The sequence below is a fragment of the Melitaea cinxia genome, chromosome 23 (assembly GCF_905220565.1).
Source record: "Melitaea cinxia chromosome 23, ilMelCinx1.1, whole genome shotgun sequence".
In the NCBI taxonomy this organism is placed as follows: domain Eukaryota; kingdom Metazoa; phylum Arthropoda; class Insecta; order Lepidoptera; family Nymphalidae; genus Melitaea; species Melitaea cinxia.
In genome coordinates, this window is record NC_059416.1 from 5,281,973 (window position 1) to 5,304,111 (window position 22,139).

Sequence of the window (22,139 nt, forward strand, 5' to 3'; positions counted from 1 at the left end):
GTGTGACACAGGGTGCAGAGGGGTCTAAAATTTTTCGACATTACATTTCAAAATTCTCATTATTAGTTAGATGGAAATTAAAAAAAATGTCAATACTGATGTTTTAATGTAATAACTAACGTTTATAGGTTTAAAATTGCAAAATATGGGACGTCCGTCTCACTAGGTGGGGGAGGGGAGATCTCACAAATGTGATCAGCTGTTATTAAGGATGGGGAAAGGGTAAAAAAATCGTGAAATTCGTGTGACGTAATTGATGGATGGCCTTTAACAATGTGTTTTTAGTATTTGTAATATTAATCGACTAGATAGAAAGTAATAAACTACGATTATATCACGTACAAGTGAGAGATATTTGATCTCAGAGTCAGTTTTCAAAAAACAGTTTTCAAGTTATTTATTTTACAACAATACCAAAAAGAGCTATAATTTGTTTAATCAACAAGCTTAAAAAACTACCAAAGTAATTTTTTTGATAACAGTTTTTTTAATTTACCATCTATTAAAGTAGGCTATATTCTTCTATATATCCATGGGCTTGTAAATGTTCATGCATTTCTACAATATGTTGCAATTTATTGCTTACTCGCAAGGATTTTTTAATATTGTGGAACAAAATTGTAAGTATCAATAACTTAAGCCTACTTTTTAACAAAAAGCCGGCTAACTCTTCTGTTGTTCAGTGTACAATAGGCTCAATCTACACGGGTCGACTGAGGAAGTCGTTTGTTATAATTGAGTGAATAGAGACACAGAACAATAGAGATATTTGCTTGTTCGCTAAGTAAATTATCTTGAAATATTTCGTAATGGTCCCTTCTGGCCTTGTACGACGATGGTCCAGTGTAGTTACTAGTTAAATAATAATAACTGCTAATTGCATTATAGGCTAACAGCACGTGTACTCTTACTTCCATTAAAACGTTTGGTAAAACGTTAGGCTATATTAGGATTTATTCTCTGTAATATTTAGTTCCTAAGTTATGAATTATAAATATGTATAGTGTCGTAACATTCGAAATAAATATCTTTCATATAACTAAAACTATTATTATTTATTTTTAAACAAAATATCATCATCATCACGTTAGCCTATCACAGTCCACTGCTGGACATAGGCCTCCACAAGCTCGCGCCAAAAATGGCGTGAACTCGTGTGTGTCGCCCATAGTCACCACGCTGGGCAGGCGGGTTGGTGACTGCAAGGCTGGCTTTGTCACACCGAAGACGCTGCTACCCGTCTTCGGCCTGTGTATTTCAAAACCAGCAGTTGATGGTTAAACAAAATATATTAATTTGTAACAATAGAAAACAATAAGAAATAATTGTGTGTAATGCCTTTTTTAGTTAAATTGAATTTAATTCACTTATATGCGATATTTAACAATATAAAACATTGCTATTTTTCCCATTTTACTTTACTTACTACATTTTACTCCAATTTTATACAAAAACAATGTAGTTACAAATCTCTTAATATTTATATCCCTAAAACACAGCATAAACTGAAAATGGTTCAATTTCCGACGGTCAATTGACGATTTTTCGACACCTACGGTGTGAACTTTGAAATCAAACAAATAGATAGTATGCCCTAGATAGATGTAATCGCTAGAAGGGACTGCGATGTCGCGATAATAATCTGCTTTATTTACATTGAAAGAAAATAGGCAGAAATTGTTATAAAAACAAAGTCATTTTTCATAAAAAGATATAGTAACATACATATATTCAAATAATTTTCAGTACAAAATAAGTTAAATATATTTTTGTTCCCAAATACGAATAATCATATAAAATTAATTAACACTATAATAAATAAATGTATCTCTAACAGACACACACGATCGTCTGTTCTGTCGAAAGTAAGCAAAGTACCAAATGCTCGTGTCATATGCAACAGCTGGCTGATATAAGTACATATTTTATTCGATAAATGTAACATATAAATATCTGATAAATATATAATTATTATATCTGCAGAAAAAAATACTGTCTAAGTTTGAAACAAATTTTAATAATTTTTGTTAAGGTTTTATTTGTAAGAATTTAAAAAGCTGTGTTTCTCAACGAAATTGTTATTTATCGGTGTTAGTGAGAGTATAATTCTAATGATATACTTGACTAGACTAAATACGTTAACTAAGAACTTAATTTTTTTTACAAAAAATTATATGGCTGAAAAATTCATTCTTACTTCATTGTATTGATTTAAAATAAATTACCTATATATCATATTGTAATCATACAATGATATAAAATTTGTATAGGAAATTTAATACAACAAAGGTTGTATTAAATTTTATCTAATACAATTACCGAAACGCCTAGAAAACTCAATTATAAGATGCGTTTTATCTCAAATTAATTAAGTATTTATTTTCTACATTTATCAGTCTGTCTTGGTGAGCCACTCATAATCAGTGAATAAACAAGAAAATCAATTACTTGTTAACTTGTTATAAAACATTCATTATGCTTACTCGGAATAAACTGAACTAATTACTTCATTATAATTACAATTACTACAACTGTGTTTCCAGAAAATTATAACCTGGGGATCTTTAAGTCGCGAGTGAATAGGTTACTTCTAGGTAAGCGTGCTCCATCTTAGACCGCATTTTCACTTATCATCAGGCGAAATAGTGGTCAAACGCAAGCCTATCATTGTATAAAAAAAAAAAAAAAAACAATTCTGAGTTAGAAAGATGTAATATATGTTACATATCATCACGAATCAATTTATAGAAACGGCACATTAACCATTAATGTTCACTCAACACGACAAATATATAAAGTTCTAAATTCAGGGCAGACAAAACAACGAAAGATCATACTATATATTTATTTTTAAATGTATACTCAGTAAAACAGAGAAATAAGATCCTAATGTAACATGATAGTTGTTGATTTCCAAAAGGCCGAACAAAGGGCCGGTCCACCAAGAAGGCTTTCAAGAATGATCAATACTTAGCTTTGAGCGCGTTGTAGAAATGTTGTTAGTAGATATAAGAGGTACAAGGTGTGACGTGCATTTTTGGTCCAGAAAATTGGCATAACGATTCAACGTAATTTCACGCGAACATGCTTTATACACAATATATATAATACTAGCGTTGTCCTGCCCGGAATACTACTACCGTATTTGGTTGCTTACATATCGATAGCAGCGCAACCGACTGGTACATACCAATTGGTATAAAAACTATCCTATGTCCCAAGTTGGACCAAATTCGTTCAGTAGTTTTGGAGCTACATACCGATAACAGCGCCACCTACCGGGTATAATAGAGATAAAAACTACCCTATCTCCCAAGCTAGACCAAGTTACAGATGCTTACAAAATTTGATAAAAATTGGTTCAGCAGTTTCAGAATTTATCGCCCACATACATCGTGACATTTTTTATATATAAATAGATAATACACTGAACTAGGCATTAGGAAATTCTAAATTTGAAATATTAAAATTAAAAATCAATTAAAAACAAAAGCATTAATGCCATCACCACACATCTAAAATTAAAAACATCGTACATAGGTACTATAAAATATCTAAGGAGTTATAATTAATTTCATGTTCCATTTTACTTCTTTTGCGTAAGAATAATATGAAAGATTTTTTCTGTACTTTCTTTCCTTAATTACCGACTCCAACTTTAACCGACTTCCAAAAAAGGAGGAGGTTCTCAATTCGACTGTATTTTTTTTTTTTTTTTTTATGTATGTTACATCAGAACTTTTGACCGGGTGGACCGATTTCGACAAATTTTGTTTTAATCGAAAGGTGGTGTGTGCCAATTGGTCCCATTTAAATTTATTTGAGATCTAACAACTACTTTTCGAGTTATATCTAATAATGCGTTTTTACTTGACGCTTTTTTCGTCGACCTCCGTTGTATTATACCGCATAACTTTCTACTGGATGTACCGATTTTGATAATTCTTTTTTTGTTGGAAAGAAGATATCACTAGTTTGGTACCATGATAAGGAAACCAGGATCTGATGATGGGATCCTAGAGAAATCGAGGGAAACTCTCGAAAATCCGCAATAACTTTTTACTGGGTATACAGATTTTGATAATTTTTGATTTGATCGAAAGCTGATGTTTATCATGTGGTCACATAAATTTTTTATCGAGATCTGATAACTACTTTTTGGGTAATCTTTGATAATATGTTTACATAATATATTTTTATATTTATATATTGCTAAGCTCTAATACGCGAACGACCTTAAATATTTAAATAAAACGCAAGTATATGTTGAAGATGTCATGAATAAAAATGATTAGCAACCTCACGCTTAGGCACGTAGGTGTCAAAACTTTGTAAATAGTAATAAATTATTATAACAACCAAGCGACTAAATTGTTTTTGCGTACGTAAATGTATCATATAATATTTAATAAACGCCGCATTGGCGCAACGGTCACAGCCATGGATTGTACCTGTTGCACTGGCGGTTGTGGGTTCGATCCCCGCACATGACAAACATTTGTATTGGCCATACAGGTGTTTGGGGTGGTCTGGGTGTTTGTGCAATCCTTGTGGGTCTCCCCACCGTGCCTCAGAGAGCACGTTAAGCCGTCGGTCCGGGTTGTTATCATGTGTCATCACACCTGATAGCGATCGTTACTCATAGTAGGGAATATATCCGCCAACCCGCATTGGAGTAGCGTGGTGGATTAAGCTCTGATCCTTCTCCTACATGGGGAAAGAGGCCTATGCCCAGTAGTGGGATATTACAGGCTGAAGCGTATAATATTTAATACTAATTTTATACGATGGATCTAAAACGCCGAAAAATATGTTCGCTTATTCAAGATAAGTAATAATTGTAGGAAAAAGGCGCGGCTAAATTGAGTGGTGGCATTAAAAAAACAAAAAAAAAAACAACATTTACTTTTGTTGATGTTAAAACGTTCAACAGTATAATTCTATGGATATACGGGGTTCCACCTGCATTACTTTCTAAATATAAGATTTGTCCGAGTAAAAGTTTAACAGATTGACGGGATAGTGTCTGAGTTTATTACAAGAGATTAATAGACCCCTGTGTGCACCCTTTCTGTTGGAAACTCTAATAAAGAGAAACTTTGGTATATTAATGCAAAAGTTCAAACAACATAAATAACATAGGTTAACACCTCGGTTTATGAAAACTCCGCCCTAAATCCAAAATCACTTCGACTGGAGGTTTAAGCCCGATTTAAGACACATTTACTATTGGATTTTCATTTTCGATCTAGGGAAAAGTACATACAGTCAAGTCATTGTCGACGTAATATAAAAAGCATTTCGGATGGCATATGGGACAGCTTGATGGAGGAAACTAAACGGTTACCAGTATTTTCCAATTTCAAAATCGTCGGTTTTTTAAAAAATCCCTTAAAATCCCTATCGTTCTGATTTACTCGTAATCTCTTCTTGCAATGTTAAGTGCTTTAAAAATTCAATTTTTCACGTTATAAAAATAACTCAAGCGATATACTTTTGGCCGGTTGTTTCTTAAGTAACTTTTGTGAGGGTAGGTTAATAATAAATGTGTAAGCATAGGTGAATGTAAAAATAAAGATCAGACCATTACATGGCGCAGTCGGTAGAGCAAGTTCTTATAGTAATTTATTTAAAATACAAGTATGAAGAGTATATTGTCACCGCCACCATCATTTTGCTTCGACAAAAATGCATGGGATATCTCGAGCCTTAACGAAAAGTGGGTAAAATGGAAGCAAAGTTATGAAATATATAGTAAAGCTTGCGAAATAGATAAAAAACCAGTGGAAATACAAGTGAATATCCTGTTACACATTGTGGGTGAGCAGTGTCGAGAAATTATAGATAGTTTACCGGAGAAATGTATGACTATAGAATATATTTGGAAAAAACTAGATGAAAAATTTCAAACAAAGAGGAATGTTACTGTCGAGCGTCATAAATTCTTCATTCGCGATCAACAGGAAAATGAATCTACTGAACAATCAGACAGAATTGACAACTTTAATTAACATAAATATTTTATATTTTAATCATGCTCACTGTTACACTTTTAAATATATTTCCTATATGAAAGAAAATTATAGAAATTCTAATACAAGTTATTTTTCCATTTTATATTGAAAATGGGCCACAAAATTGCATTCAAATGTAAATTTAAACTTTACACATAACGATACACGATCCAAGACGAAGGTCGCACATCTTCCGGCAAATTTTACTTTACCCTCGGCTTTCCATTTTATGTTCATCCTATCTTTCTCTTTTATTATCCTGTTTATATCATAGACATATAAATATATATAGAAGCTATGATAAATATAGAAATTGTTCTTTTAGTTTGTGGCGTGTGTGAGGAGGACATAGGCCTCTACAATTTCACGCCAAAAATGGCGTGAACTCATGTGTTTTGCCCATAGTCACCACGCTGGGCAGGCGGGTTGGTGACCGCAGGGCTGGCTTTGTCGCACCGAAGATGCTGCTGCTCGTCTACGGCCTGTGTATTTCAAAGCCAGCAGCTGTGTGGTTACGGCATTAAAGGATATAGCCACCCGCTCTCTTCCCGTGGGTGTTGTAAGAGGCGACTAAGGGATAACACAGTTCCACTACCACCTTGGAACTTAAAAAACCGACCGGTGGCGGGATAACCATCCAACTGCTGGCTTTGAAATACACAGAACATAGAAATATTACATATTATTACATATATAAATATATCACTCACTTACTCATTCACTTCAGCCTATCGCAGTCCACTGCTGGACATAGGCCTCCACTAGTTCGTATGTTCATGTGTTTGCCCATAGTCACCACGCTGGGCAGGCGGCATTTAAAACGGTGTTCTAACCTTTAGCAATGTAAAGTGATTATAATGAAACTCATATATTGTTGTTAAAGTTGAATAGTATCAAAATATTAAAAAGACCAAAAAACTTTAGTAAAAATTTTAGCGTACAAATACAAGTGATCTAAAATAGATTAAAATTCGCAGAAGATTATTAGATTTAACATGTTAGTGACAAATAACGTAAATGAAGATGACAACTATAATTAAGAACGACGTAGATTTATCAGGATACTAAAATATAAAAATTGAAAAAAAAACATTACCTTTTTCTTTCTGGAAATTTCATAATAATAGTCTTAACTCCAAACTAAATGTGGTGTAACCAACAACAAAAACGCAAATGCAAATTACGGTGGCTACAAGAAAAGTCCATCGCGGGCAGAGTGATTTGCAACGTGACTTACACTCTTAACGTTGAAAATAACCTTATTTTTCCATTAATTTATTAAGCTACCTCACATTTTAAATACTAAAGTAAAAATGATAAATATTTTGGAGATATATCTATTAATAATTATGTCTATGTACCGTAGATCAAGCGAACATATTAATTTAAAGATTTACTTTTTTGTTACAATAAAATATGACATGACTTTATAGAATTTATTTCTTAATAATTTATTTAGATTTAAATAAATAATTTGTCATTCAATGGTTGATCGAAGCGTAAGTTATTATTGTATCTGAGAGTAAGTTTATTTAGTTTTAGTATGTTCATTAAAGTATGTAATATTCTTTGGATTTCTGAGGCCTCCGGGTATCGTAATATAATTCTAATTGGTATTTCTTGTAAAATTAAATTTGACAATTTAAACCCGCTTAAAAACTTCATGATCTACGTTACATAATTAAAAAGAAAGAATTTAAAAGTACAAGAGACTTTGATTTAACAATTAAGACTTATTAAAATTCAGTATTAATATGGAGAGTTAACAAATTACAAACCTAGTTATTGCTTTATTAAAATAGGTATATATATGTCGTATTTTATTAAAAGTTTACAGTATGATGGTATTGTATAAAAATATCTAATCCATAATTTATATAAAATATAAGCATTACGTTATAAATTAACAAGTATTAATTATTATTTTTACCCCTACTTATATAACTTAGGTATAGCTTGCAGCCAATGGGACGTTGTAACTTTTTAAATAAGAATCTCCGTGGACTACCGAGTAGAAAGTTTTATATAGAACGAAAATTTTAGGAATTCCCGTTTGAAACAGCGGATAATGAAAGTCACTAAAATGTCGCTGTAATATTTTTATTAAAAAAAAAATATTTTTTTGACGCTTCAAATCAAAGGTTCATTACATAATGAACTGTACAAAGGTCGAGGTTGTTATCATAAATACCTGATAGCGATCGGTACTCATAGGAGGAAACACATACGCCAACCCGCAGTGGAGCAGCGTGGTGGATTAGGCTGAAATACTTCTCCTGCATGGAGAAAGAGGCCTATAACAGTACGATATTACAGGCTGAATTCATACTTTATTATTACTACATTATATATTTAAAACACTTGGTACAACTGGATTAAGCTGAATTCAAACAGCCTGCGTACATTCCACTGTTAAGTTGGTGTGCCTATCCCTACCTACTACATACTTCATTCCAATGAGACCTATTGATAAGTATCAAAAATTAGAGTAGGGTTTTTAATAGATGAATCTATTCACAAGATATAACATTTTATGTTCATCAAACTGTCAATAAATTACATTAGCCGAAAGTCCGTTACACTTTGTGTCAAAAAGTAGTGTATCTACTCTGGTGTTTAGGACCACGAAAATAATCGAATTATCCTTGCTTATATAATCTTTCAGTCATTTCTACAGTCAAGCCATTTTTGAGATTATGATATAAATACCATCTCTAGAGAAAATTATTCAATATAATGAAAGTTAAATTATCATCGAAAAAATTTTTTTATTGAAATACTTGTAAGGGAAGATGCGTTTTGAGTTGTGATTAATAATTGTTTGATATTAGTACTAAGCTTAAAGCTAGTTCCATCTAATGTACTATTCTTCCATCCTTCAAAACATATTAACGTAAGCGTTGTTTTATGTTCAGTTTGATAAACATTTGTCTACTTAGCTACGAGAGAGCGACCGTCTCTCTTAGTTTCTGAAAGCTATTACATTCGGTTCGAAGATGGTCTGAAACGAAATAGATATTATAGTTTTGGCCTCACACCTCTTATTCCTGAGTCGTAGTTACAACTGTTTTTGTGTTACCAAATTAGACTGTAATTGTTTGTGGCGTATTATTATTCATCACAGTACATTAGCATCTGACGAACTTGATACTTTTTTGGGACTCGCTATATAACCTAAATTACCAGTGTTTATAAAAAACAATTGCTGTATGAGTATTCTTAGCTTACATTTTGCAGGATTATTTATTAGAATAGAAGAAACGAAGAACAACCAAACATCCAAACACTCCTAATAACAACCAAAAACATCACAACCAGATTTAATATATCAACCACAGATACGCCCTCCTCATCTTTATCTCCCAGTACGGCCTGGCTGCGAGCGAACCGTCACGGATCCCCAGTTGCCTCAGATGGTGAGCGACGCTAACCAGGATCAAACCGTTGGCAGATATTACGACAGTGATGATTTCAGCGGACCTCACACACGTCAGCTAGCGCGCGCGAGCTCTAGATCCAGATACTTAAATTTTTCTCTGTTTCGACTTTCACGAGGTTCTCGATATGCCATATGGTGATGTCCAGTAATAACACTCACAAATGCGCCAGTCCATTACCACGATACTAGGCTTGTTCGCCAGTTTTGTCCTGTAATGGGCAATCGGCAGGTTCCAGTAGAGCCTGACTCCGTCACGTTCGAATATGGCACCGCTGAGTACTAATAATACGGCATCCTCTGTTCCAGGAGACCGTTCATAAGAGCAAGCTATTGGTAGGTTTATGTCTGTACAAGTACTCAGTGCTAGGAAGCGCGGAACAACCCGAAGGCACATGCGTGAGTGACTCATCAGAATGACGACAGGCTCAACAGAAGTTGGGAGTGTTATCCTTCAGGATGTGCTTTCGGTAGTTGTTTGTCTTAAGTACCGGACCTTGTGTTGAACAGACAAAAACATCACAGTCACTGCGAAGAGGCCTTACTATCCAAGCCTTGTAAAACCGTCCATGAAGCTCTTTCTCTATCCATACGATCAGTCGGTCAGAGGAGCTCAGTCCGACCGCTTTCTGTCAATCTTCTCTGGCCAAGGATAAGGGATATTATTACTTTTATTATTATTATTAAAAAAGAGAGAACTTGTAAAATCTATACAAATAAATAAAATTGGAGTGTCTGTTTGTAATATTAAAATAACCGTTTTTTACTAAATGCATATGGATATATATCATCATATCAGAAATTTCGATCTAGCGGATACATCATTCTATAGCTTAATTGGCTAAAGCACCGACACGGTCAGTCGGAAATGCAGGTTCGAACCCGTTTGAACGGTCGATTTTTGATATGATATTTAAAAAATAATAAGAATTTTCTAATGTGTGGGTAACACAAAAATAAAAATCGTACAAATAACTATTTTGTTAAATTTCAGGCGGACGACGTCGAGGACACAGCTAGTTTTTAAATAAAATTGTCGAATAAAACATAAATGTAGGGTAAAAGCCGGATAGTTGCCTCGATGGGATACACGCCTCAGTTTCGAATGCACTATGTTAGGATTGTTGATTGTGTTAGCTTTTCATCATAATCGGAAGCGCACCTCGAGTAGGCCTTAATGCCACATAAGCCATTTGAATTGGCACTCAGGTTTTGTCCGTGTAAGCAATAAATCTTCCGCGTTGTAACTTTGACTAGCGTTCAAATTATATTAGTAAGTAAACTCTGTCGAAAATTTTTATTACTGATAAAGATTTTCGATAAATTTTGTGTTTGTTGACATACATTGGGGCTTAAATTATATTGTTTGTAACATTTTAGTTTTAAATAATTTTTATTTATTTCGCAAAACGAAAAAGCAAGTATCCGTATCAAAAAGAATAGTTGCCCAATTGAATTTTGCGGATAGTTGCCCCTAGAATAACTCTTGGGGCAACTATACGCATCTATAGGACTATAAGTTTTTATAAGAGCAAAGACAGATTTTTTCCAATTATTTTTCTTATTTTTTTTTACTGTAATTTATCTTAAGTAAAGCGAAATACAAATGCGATAACTGCTTAATATGTGAAATATTCCGAATTTATAGCGTATCCTTAACAAGAAGAACCTTAAGAAGATGGAACTCTAAAATGAAATCCTAGCTGTCATTGATTCAAAGTTATAATATGATTAGCTGTATATATAAAAAAATGTTAACGACTTATCTAATTGTATTTTTGAAAAGTCTAGAAAAATACCTGGAATATGTCCTTGGAACTGAAAATTAAATACGATTAGTAAAAAATATATAAGAGACATAAGAGAGGTATCTATTCTTTTATGTGGCAAGTATTCCCTGAATTATTTTTTACTTTAGGCTAGTATCCGCCACAATAGGCAAGTATCCCTTTTTTAGAGGTCAAATAAAACAGAATTTACTCAAAACCAATATTATTAATAATAATAAAAACAGGCTTTTATACAAGATTAATGACCTACGGTTTGATATTCACTTTGAAAAAAAAAATATAAATATCTTTAATAATAAAGCGTTTTCAAAAAGTGGGACAACTATCCGGCTTTTACCCTAAACACGAACATGAACGTTCGGTTTTAAATTGAAATAGTTTTAAAACTTTTCCGTATTGTCCACAAAACCACAGCCTGTTGAATCTAAAATACGATCTCGGGTTAACTTTTTCAATGGTTCTTTCTAAATAATTTTATAACTTAATTAAATTTAAAAACTCTTTTTTAGTTACCTTCAAATCAAACTCAGGAATTACAAGATGAGGAATAATGGAAGATTACACTTTTTAAGTACGAAATTAAAGAATTCTCGTGTTTTAATTATTTGATAGTCGGAACTTATGACAAAAAAAAAATAGCCTTGTCATCTACTATATTTACAGTCTTCGAAATTATATTGAGATTTTAATCTTGACTGCACTGATCAATCTACTTTGTACCTTCTACTACTACCTACTTCCTACCTACCTCAACGTGACATTGAAGAAAACATCCGTGCTATTTTGCCACTACTGGAAATAACTAATCCAAATGAATAAATAAAGAATCTTGTCAGTTAACTTTTTTTAAATTTTAATTAAGTATAAGTTTTAAAATTTTTGCTTTTTGATTGATTTTGAACTCTTACAATAAAATAAATAACTATTTTTCTATTAAGTGATCCCTTGATTTTAATTTTCAATCGCAGATATATCTATCTGGATCCAGATAGCCAAGATAAAAACAAATAAAAATTGTATGAAAATTGTATGAAAATTTTGGAATCCCTCTTTCAAACACACAATAGTTTACAATAACTTCCCATACAACCATCGTTTTTTAATTGGAACCTTCAGCAGGGCATATAATTATTACATAATTATGGTTTAGCTTAAGACTAAACAAAAAAGAAAGCTAAACATGCCATTTACTTAATTTCGTGAACGATGTTGAATTTATATTTTAAACCACCTTCATAAAAAGGATGAGGTTCTCAATTCGAATGTTTTTTTTTTTAATATGTTACGAGTACCTCAGAACTTTTTACTGGGTGGACCGATTTCAATGATCCTTTTTTTAATCGAAAAGTGGTGCGTGTCATGTGGTTCTATTTAAGGTAGTTGAGATCTGAAAAGTACTTTTTGAAGTATATTTAATAATGAGTGTTTAGTCGACTGTTTCTTCGTCGTATTATACGTCGTTCGTTGTATTTATAACTCATAACTTTTTACCGGGTGTACTGATTTTGATGTTTCTTTCTTTGATCTTAAACTGATAACTAGTTATGTGGTGTCGTTTAAATATAATCGAGATATAATGAGTACTTTTTGAGTATTCTTTGATAACGCGTATTTAGTTGAATATTTTTCGTTTACCTACGTTGTACCTACCTTTACTTGTGTAATTGAAGTAGATCATTTACGAGCACACACAATTATTTACCTACAGTTTCCAGACGTTGTGTGAAATTAAGAAGTCCAGGTGAGTAAAGTTTGTCGCGGGGTAAGACAGGAAGATAAGAGGATATTGTCTCCGAAACTGTTTACCACTGCGCTCGAGGATGTCTTTAAGACCTTGGATTAGGGGGGAAGAGACATCAACGTCAGCGGCGAGTACATCACTCTTCATAAATTACCCTTCTCGAAGTTGCTCAGCATTATGTCTACCTATGCCATATCATTCAACTAGGCCGAAACAACCTCAAGAAGTAATTCGATAGGAGCATTCGGTTGGGCTAGAGGGAATTTGATAGGGTTTGTTGAGTCTTCACTACGAAGATTCCGCAGTATCTAAAGACAAAAGTCTTCGAGCAATTTGTCCCGTTTTAGCATACGGTGCCGAGATGTAGACACTGACTAGTCCACAAGCTTAAAGTCACTCAACGTGCAATGGAACAGGCTATACTAGAGGTATCCTTTAAAAGATAGGATGAGAAATGAGACTATCTGCGATCGCCTGTGTCGCAGGACAGATGGCCGCTGAATCAGACGTGTCCTGGAGTGGAGACCACGTCTTTGCAAATGCAGCGTGGGACGTTATACGATTCACTGGACCAACGATCTACGTAAGATTGCTGTTGGAAGCTGGATTAGGATTGCGGAAAACCGGGAAATCCAGCTATGTCCAGCAGTGTATTGCGATAGGCTGAACTGATGTTTGTAATTGATAAACTCAAAAACTTCTTCACCGTTTTTAAGCATTCTTTCATCAGGCTCCAGGATAATAATGCTACAACATCCCTGAGTGAAATAGGCTGTATTTTAATGTGAGAAAACGGAACCAATCCACGGCGGCAAAGCCGCGGGCGTAGTTAATATTAGCAAAAAAGTTAATAAACTATTCATCTTACTAAAGTAGAATTAGCTATAAGCTGTACTTAAAATAAAATGTAACTGAATAAATTATTCCATAATTACAGACTTGTTCCGCTTTATACAATATGTGTAAAACATTCCCATTTTAATTACATTTTTTAAATCATAGTTTATTCTTTTAAACATGTTTGTTCTCACGATATCTCTTATATAAGAATAAAAATCAACGCATATATTCATTTCTATAAATCATTTCTTGTGTTACAATACGATTATGTACAAGATGGATACAACACAAAATTTGTCTAAAACTAAAAACATGGATGTGCAAGAAAGAGTACGTTTTTACTATTTATTAATTATTTTTAGTAAATCCTGAACTAAATTTAGTCAATACGCTTTGAACATGCTATTTTGAAAATGAAATGTGAAAGTTACTAGTATTATTCTAATATGAATATTTTATTTATATTTTTATTACATTGCTGGCTGTTTTTGTATGTATTATTATTTTTATTAGAAATTTAAAAAAAAATGGCAAAGCACGCTTTTAGATTCCTTAAAATTTATATTTCTAGTTTACTACATGCGTTTATAGCATTAACAATTTGTTTTAGGTTTTTAAAGGAAACTTAAAAGATTACGATGAAACTTTCAATCTCGCCAAGAAAATAATGAAGATCGTTGGTCTTCGCATGACACTGAATGACACAAAATTCGCCAGGTTATTTTTATTGTTGACTTGTAGACGCCTTTTTAGATCTTAGAATCTTAAAATTTAATTTCTTCTCATTCTGTTTAGAAAAAAATATTTGCAAAGTTCCAGTAGACGTTCTAAGTAGACAAATGACTAATGACTATACAAAAATAGCCATATTATGTAAAAGAGACAATAATTTTCCTTTCGTAATGAAATTCAGTTATTTTTTATAAACATTATATTCGTTGGTAAAATGTAAAAATGTAACCGGAGCATAAATTTTAAAACAAAAATCAAACTTACACTTCAGCAAAAAACCTGATTCTGCAACCAGCTTTCAAAATAGACTTTTATTAGATAATTTGGTATAATTATTATTGAATCCGGAGTTCATTTATTAATCAATTGAAAATAAGTCTAGAGACGCAAATAAACAAACATATTAACTAAATCCTAAGGTATACCAAACTAAAAAGGTAAAACCTTCTAAAATTAATGTAATTAAAATTTTGACTATTACCATGGTATGTTAGCAAATCGCGCCACGATTTATGAATTAATAGGATTACACCTACTTAGGATTTACTACTGAGTCTTTTAGAGGTACTTATAAAATTAAACTTGACTTAAACATTTTTAGAATGGGTTGGAATTTATTGTTCTGGTTTAATTTTATGAACGTCGTTGTATCTGTCATCCTGGAATCGACAAATATGTTTCTAATGGCTTCTGTTGGGACGTTCCTCGACTTGTTCACCATGATGCCGTGTGTTGGCTATCTAATAGTCGGTTTGTATGAAATTTGTTCTTATACGAATAAAAATAAAAATCGTCTGTCCAGAATTGAGAAGAACTTTGAGAAAAAAATCCTTGATGAAAATATTTTAATAATTTTTAAGTGCTGTTATAGTTCACGTAGTATTTCATTTCACCGTGTCTATAGCTGTCGTAAATTTTTGTTTTACTTAAAAGAACTCATTAACAGGCTTGACAAAGCCGGAGATTATGTTAGGTATTTTTTAAACTTTCATTACTTTAATTTGTGAAATGCTATTTATAAATGTATATTTTTTTACAAAGCTAAAGTACAATAAAAAATGCAGAAATACTTTATAAAATAAATTGATTCAAATTACCTACTAAACTTAAGATTAATTTATCAACAGTACTTTCAAAAGCGTACAGGATAAAATGCTACCGATCAGTTTTCGAGAATCTAGTGTATGAGCCAAGAGATATGTGGCCTAAAGGAAACATCACAGAAGAAGAACATAAGATAATAACCGACGCTCTGGGCCGACTGCGGTTGGTTATGAAAGGTCAGGTTCAATTATAAACTTGGTAATGGACTTGAATAATGGATACTTATGTTAAAGAAACTACTGCAGCATTCTTTGAGTTTATTGCCATATTACTTTCAAATACTTCCCACGACTAAGCGCTTAAAATGTGAGAATAATTCATTTAAAAAAGGGCTATATTTGTTTGTAGTTGCACCGGCATAAATGTTACTTATCATAAATACAAAAATTTCAGAACAAAAAAAAAATTATTTAAATTTAACTACTTTTTTGCAAGCGCGTTACAAAAAGTGTGATCAGGTGAGGCGAACGGAAGTTGAGAGAGATATATAACTTAGATCTTTTTATCTAAAAATTACTTAAAAATTAGGACCAAAGATAAGGCACACAATAAAATAACCTCTATCCAAAATTAGTTTTTGTCATAGAAGTGTATCTAGCAGCTAGCTGTTTCTGTTTTGACACAGAAATAATTTTTGATGTTGATATTATGAGGTTATTAAAGGTTCGCAACTAAGTTTATTTTACTATTCATGAATATACATTATGTTATCGTATCATAAAACGTGGGATAGATCATGGTTTTTTTATCGTGGTGATAATTAGATCACACTATTTCTTTTTAACTAAATTGTTATTTTGCTAATATCCACAATGTTTTAATATTTTTTTTCTTACACCTTACTGGGTGCTAATGATCACAAGGGTGCTTTCACTTATAAAATTACCTCCAAAAGGCCGTAGCTATAGAATATAGATATAGGCCATAACATCCTACAGCACCTATTCCGCTACGAGTATATTTCATAACTTTGACAGAGGTAATAATACAAATAGTCAAGCTTAGCCAATTTTTCAAATGCTACACGGTGATGGAAAAACATCACGATGGAAACTAATAGTCTTGGAAGAACTTCAAATTCACTTGCAGTCGAAATTTATCAATGCCTACTACATAAGCTACTTATGACTAAGAAGGCCTTAATTCAGCTAATAGTTAATAATTAACTTAAAATAAAGTACAATAATAATAACTAAGATGTTTTTCTTTACGTTGACAGTGTATGTTTTTTGCAACGCATTGCTGGCTAATATTTTCTCAGTACCGCCCTTGATCTCTTGGATTGAAAGTCGAACTGATCATGAAAAACAGCCTATACTGCCTTTCTTTTATTGGCTTCCTTTCGACCCGTTTGTAGGATATCGATACGAAATTATGTTTGTAATACAAACATTTCACTGTAAGTATTAATAGTTAAAATTTCGCTTTTAAAGTAAAATTAATAATCAGAGATTTTTTCAAAGTTAGTTTAGTTTAGGTTAGTTAGTTAGGTGGTTACTACCTAATAATCGTAGACAATCTTTTTAACCGACTTCCAAAAAAAGGAGGAGGTTCTCAATTCGGCTGTATTTTTTTATGTGTGTTACTTCAGAACTTTTGACTGGGTGAACCGATTTTGATGATTTTTAATTTAATCAATAGCTAATGTATATCATGTGGTCACATTTAAATTTCATTGAGATCTGATAACAACTTTTTGAGTAATCTTTGATAATACGTATGTACTTGACTATTTTTTCGTCTATCTACGTTGTATTACTTGTCAATGTAATTGAAGTCGGTTTTTTTTTCGTTTGCGAGCAAATACAATTATTATTATTTTTTATTTATGTTTTAAGGTTTTCTCGCAGCTGGTTTTATGCTAAGCGGAGATTTACTATTTGTGGTATTCCTAAGCCATATAACTACACATTTTTCTCTGCTTGCAATCAGAATTAAGAAATTACTGTTCGTTCCTACAGATGATCAACTCATCAAATCTTATCCATTAGGTAAGTCAAATGGGAACTTAAATTTATATTGTGTGGTACTGTTCTTATATCATCACCACATCTTAATATATACAATCTTTAAAATTAACAATGATTGAAGACAAAAGTTCGAGTAATTTGTCCTGCCTGGCTTAACATACGATACCATGACGAAGGGACTATACCCAAAGTTTAAAGTCGCTCAACGTGCAACGGAATGGGCTATGGATATTTCTGTAAATGGGCTATGGAAATAGAAATATCCATAGCCCATTCCGTTGGTGCTCTCTCTCAAAGATAGGATTAGAAATGAAACTATCATCGCAAGAGGACAAAAGTAACCGACATAGCCCACAGAATTAGAAAGTTGAAGTGACAGTGGGCTGGTCACCTGTGTCGCAGGACCGATGTCCACTGGAGCAGACGTGTTCTGGACTAGAGACCATGTTTAGTCAAACGCAGTTTGGGACGTTCTCCGGCTCACTGGACCTACGATCTACGTAAGATTACCGGTAGAGGCAGGATGAGGATTGCGGAAAGCAGGGATGTTTGGTGCGAGCTTTGGGAGGTCTATATCCAGCGATGGACTAGAGACTGGACTGGAGAGATATTAGTACAATGAAATGTTTCTTGGGTACAGATAGGAAGATGCTGAGATGAACGTACACAGTCTTGGGATCCGTGACATAGCTAATAATTTCCAAAAGTGGTGCCTGGGGTGGTATGGCCATGTTTCACTGATCTGAGAAATACGTAGGAAGAAAGTGCCTTGACGTGTCTGTCCCTGAAACTAGACCTCACGGACATCCAAGAAAGCGGTAGCTAGACCTCATTAAGTAGGACATGATACACTAGATGTTGACACCTTATCAAGTTGGATGATGCACAAAAAGCCGCTCCGATAACAGCATCGTTGAGTTGTCTCAGACGTTTAAGGAATTTTCTGTCTATGACCTAAAATAAAGTTTTCCCTCTCTGTCTTTGTACTTTTTAATCATAGCTTTTGCTGACATTTGTTTTTCCCTGTATTTGTCTGATGATTGGACAATATAATATATTAAATGTTATGTCTCTAAAAAATCATTACAGCCATATATAGCAAATTACTTGCCAAAAATAATGATAATGAGAATTCTCACGATCTCAAAGAAAAGGAACAGATGTTGAACGAAGAGTTCATTTCTATTATTCACCAACATCGAGCTCTGATAAGGTATAATCATACATATATGTGTTTTGTATGCTTTTTTATCTATTTTGTATATAATATTTTCATGTTACAGGCTATCTGGTGATGTTGAAAATATGTACACATTTTCTCTCCTTGTCAATTTTCTTAATAGTTCGATAATTATATGTTTCTGCTTATTCTGCTGCGCGGTAAGTATACTATAATATACTTTAACACAAATATAAATTTTTCTTAGTGTTCAAACGAAAAGAAGTCAATACTTCGTCAATGCCAATTAGTCAAAATTGGAGTATTTTAAAAATATCTATAAGATATTGTTAAATAAATATACCAGTGTACCAAATCCTGGAACTTCAGTTCTATAACGTCTTGTTTTAGTTCATCGAAAAATGGAGTGAGGTAACATATAAATTGTTTTTTGTAACAGCAATCATGCAAACTTGGATGCTATGTTGGTATGGACAACAATTACTTGATACGGTAAGAATTTTAATAAGTTGACAAACGCCTCGATGGGATTAAAGTAAAATTGATCTTTATTAAGTAACAGCAACTGCAAACTATTATTAAGGGGTCAGTTGGGTTTCAAAGTTTCCAATTATCCATTTTCTTTTTTAATACTAATTAATACAGTTTGTTTAAAATATTCTCCCAAAATTTTAAAAAGATTCGAGTTAAATTTTAACAGGTAGGGCCCTTAGAAGTTCCGCCCATCGGACCATGTCAGCCTATACGTCGCAGGTATATTGAGCTAACCGTTTAACTATTGCTGGTCTGTCGGTTATCTTTCACCCTTGCCTTTTCTCTTATTTTCGTTTTCTATTGTCAGTTTTAATTATTTCAGTACTAAAATTTAGTTGATTTTTGTCAGTACAGCATTATATGTCGCTAATTAAGTCATAAATGTCGCGATTTGTAGTTTACTTTATGTGTACATATATGTATATATTTATGTGTGTGTGTGTGTGTGTGTGTGTGTGTGTGTGTGTATGTATGTATATATTTTTATATGCGTAAGTATATATGTGTGTATGTATGTATATGTGTATGTATGTATTATATATGTGTGTGTATATGTATATTATATATAATACACTAAAATATTTACTTATTTATATGTTTTTTTTTCTTCAATAATTATGTAAGTCTATCATATCGTAGTTTATATCTATTTATTATTGATTTTTCCTCCTTAATTTGTGCACACTTCTAACCGCTGCTACTGTATCGTGTCCAGTACCCAAAGGTTATCTGGAAGAAATCGCTATTTAGCGATAAGATCGCCTTTGTACATCTTGTATTGTATCTTTCTTTATATGTGTCTGTATTTTGGTGTACATTAAGAATAAATAAATAAAAAAATAAATAAATAAATACAGCCACAAGGTTTGTTTGGTGTTATATGTATGTAAATTTTTATCGAGATTTTTATTAATTTCGTTTCAAAATGCACAAAGTTAGTAAATCTAATTAAGCATTAGGCTCTCAGAGAAAAGTTAGACAAAAAAAGAAATAAGAGAACTTTATTTGAGGAGTCAGGAGATGTCCCAACATCAGAATTTTTAAAAAATTTAATAAAAATTGTACAGAGTACTTATGATATATGTATCTTTTATATGCTAAATATTTAAAAAAATCGTTCCTTTGAAACCCATTTAACCCAAAGTAACCAATCAATTACTTGTGTGATGCTTACACGGCCTATAAACGTACTATAATTGCATTTATTCATACCATATATAATAATAATCTCTATGTTTGCTTTAGAGCACAGGAGTTGCAGAAGCGCTATATAACTGTGGCTGGTACTTGGCATCAAAAAAATTAAAGAAATCTATTCTTATAATGATTCATAGGTAAGTATTATGATTACCCTGATATTTGTACTCATTTATAGAATAGTTTCTTTAAGTACTACTACAAATAGTACTATTTTTAGATTCAAATAGGTATTTTTTTTTCAGATCACAAAAGCGCGTATACATAACAACTTATGGTTTTTCAATAATATCTTTGGAGAGCTATTCAACGGTTACATTTTTATTAATGTTTCATTACTATGTATAAACTTCATAAAAACATGTTTTATGTTAACTAATTACCAAAAATAACGTTTTCAGATTCTAAAGACGTCGTGGTCGTATTTCACGCTTCTGATTAATATGTATAAGGGTTAACCACGTGTGTACAACGCCCGTCCTAAATCTATATGTAATTACCTACAAGGCGGGATTTACGTAGTATAATATTACATTGCAATCTGAAACGAATTTTATTTACAAAAATAAAATGCAAAAAAAAAAAAAAACGCATGGAATTAAACAGATTCCGGAGAACCAGACGCTAGCGTGATTCAGCGTCCGAACGCAGTACATTACTCTTACCGTTAACCGTATTCCAGTGACGTAGCGAGGAAGGCGGGGCGGCAAGGGGCATCGTGCTCCGGGCGCTACTCGCAAAGAGACGCCAAATGGTCCGCAAAAGAAAACATTGTTGGACATAATTATTATATGGTTTTTGAATAGGGGGAGGGCGCTAAAAAGGTATTGTGCCCGGGCGCGAGTTAAGCTCGCTACGTCACTGTCGTATTCATATACTTTCGGTATAAAATAGCATTACCGCGTTTTAGCAATGATTCGCAGTATGTAACTGTTTGTTGTTGAAAAGTTTTATTAAGCTGGTTTGTCTGGAAAAATGCCTTTTTGTCCGCCCATTGTTGTATGTGTTTGTAACATTGTTTGTAATGTATTTGTGGTGTAATAAAGTATAAAAGTAATTATTTTATTTATTATTCATATACTTTCGGTAATGCATAGAATTACCTCGTTTTAACAATGATTCGCAGTATGGCACTGTTGTTGTTAATTTCTAAGTAAAATTATAATTAAGAATTTAATTCTTTTAATGATCGATCAATCATCAATAGTGCTCGAACAAACGATAATTAATCAAAATTAATTAATCTGTCTTATGATTTAAACGTTAAATTTGTTCGAACTATATATATTTATTTAAAAATTAAGGAAAGTGTAGCTGTTCCAAACTGTACTTGAGCAATTATAAATGCAGCTTGAACAGTTCTTCAACACTTTGAGCAATTTAAAATATTGTATACATCGAAAGATATAAGAGTTTGAAAATATTGATAAATTAATATTTTTCAACGACTTTTTGATTTTTAATTAAATAATTAAAGGTGAGCAATTTAAAAGGAAAACGTAGTTGAATTCGGCTATTGAAAAATCTATCGATTAGTATTTTTTTTTTTACAAATATTTTATTATAAATTTTATTTGTTCAAGCTATATATATTTATTTAA

At 32.5% G+C, this 22,139-nt stretch overlaps 1 protein-coding gene across 1 annotated transcript; it reads left to right on the plus strand.

The window, feature by feature from the left end:
* The first annotated feature begins 5,642 nt into the window (after nt 1-5,642).
* LOC123664963 (odorant receptor 85b-like) lies at nt 5,643-20,996 on the plus strand. The gene is made up of 14 exons (XM_045599328.1): nt 5,643-5,795; nt 9,760-9,849; nt 11,154-11,258; nt 14,432-14,538; nt 15,155-15,303; nt 15,681-15,833; nt 16,877-17,056; nt 17,496-17,648; nt 18,717-18,840; nt 18,911-19,007; nt 19,198-19,299; nt 20,587-20,675; nt 20,784-20,850; nt 20,940-20,996. The coding sequence occupies exons 1-14, from the start codon at nt 5,643-5,645 to the stop codon at nt 20,994-20,996; spliced, it is 1,626 nt and encodes a 541-aa protein (XP_045455284.1).
* The last annotated feature ends 1,143 nt before the right edge of the window (nt 20,997-22,139 follow it).

Bases quoted from the DNA above. Each gene is read 5' to 3' on its own strand.
- LOC123664963 (XM_045599328.1), top strand. From the start codon at position 5,643: ATGAAGAGTATATTGTCACCGCCACCATCATTTTGCTTCGACAAAAAT. The intron at 14,539-15,154 runs GTTATTTTTATT...AAACATTTTTAG, and splicing joins AATGACACAAAATTCGCCAG to AATGGGTTGGAATTTATTGT. The intron at 15,834-16,876 runs GTCAGGTTCAAT...TTACGTTGACAG, and splicing joins ACTGCGGTTGGTTATGAAAG to TGTATGTTTTTTGCAACGCA.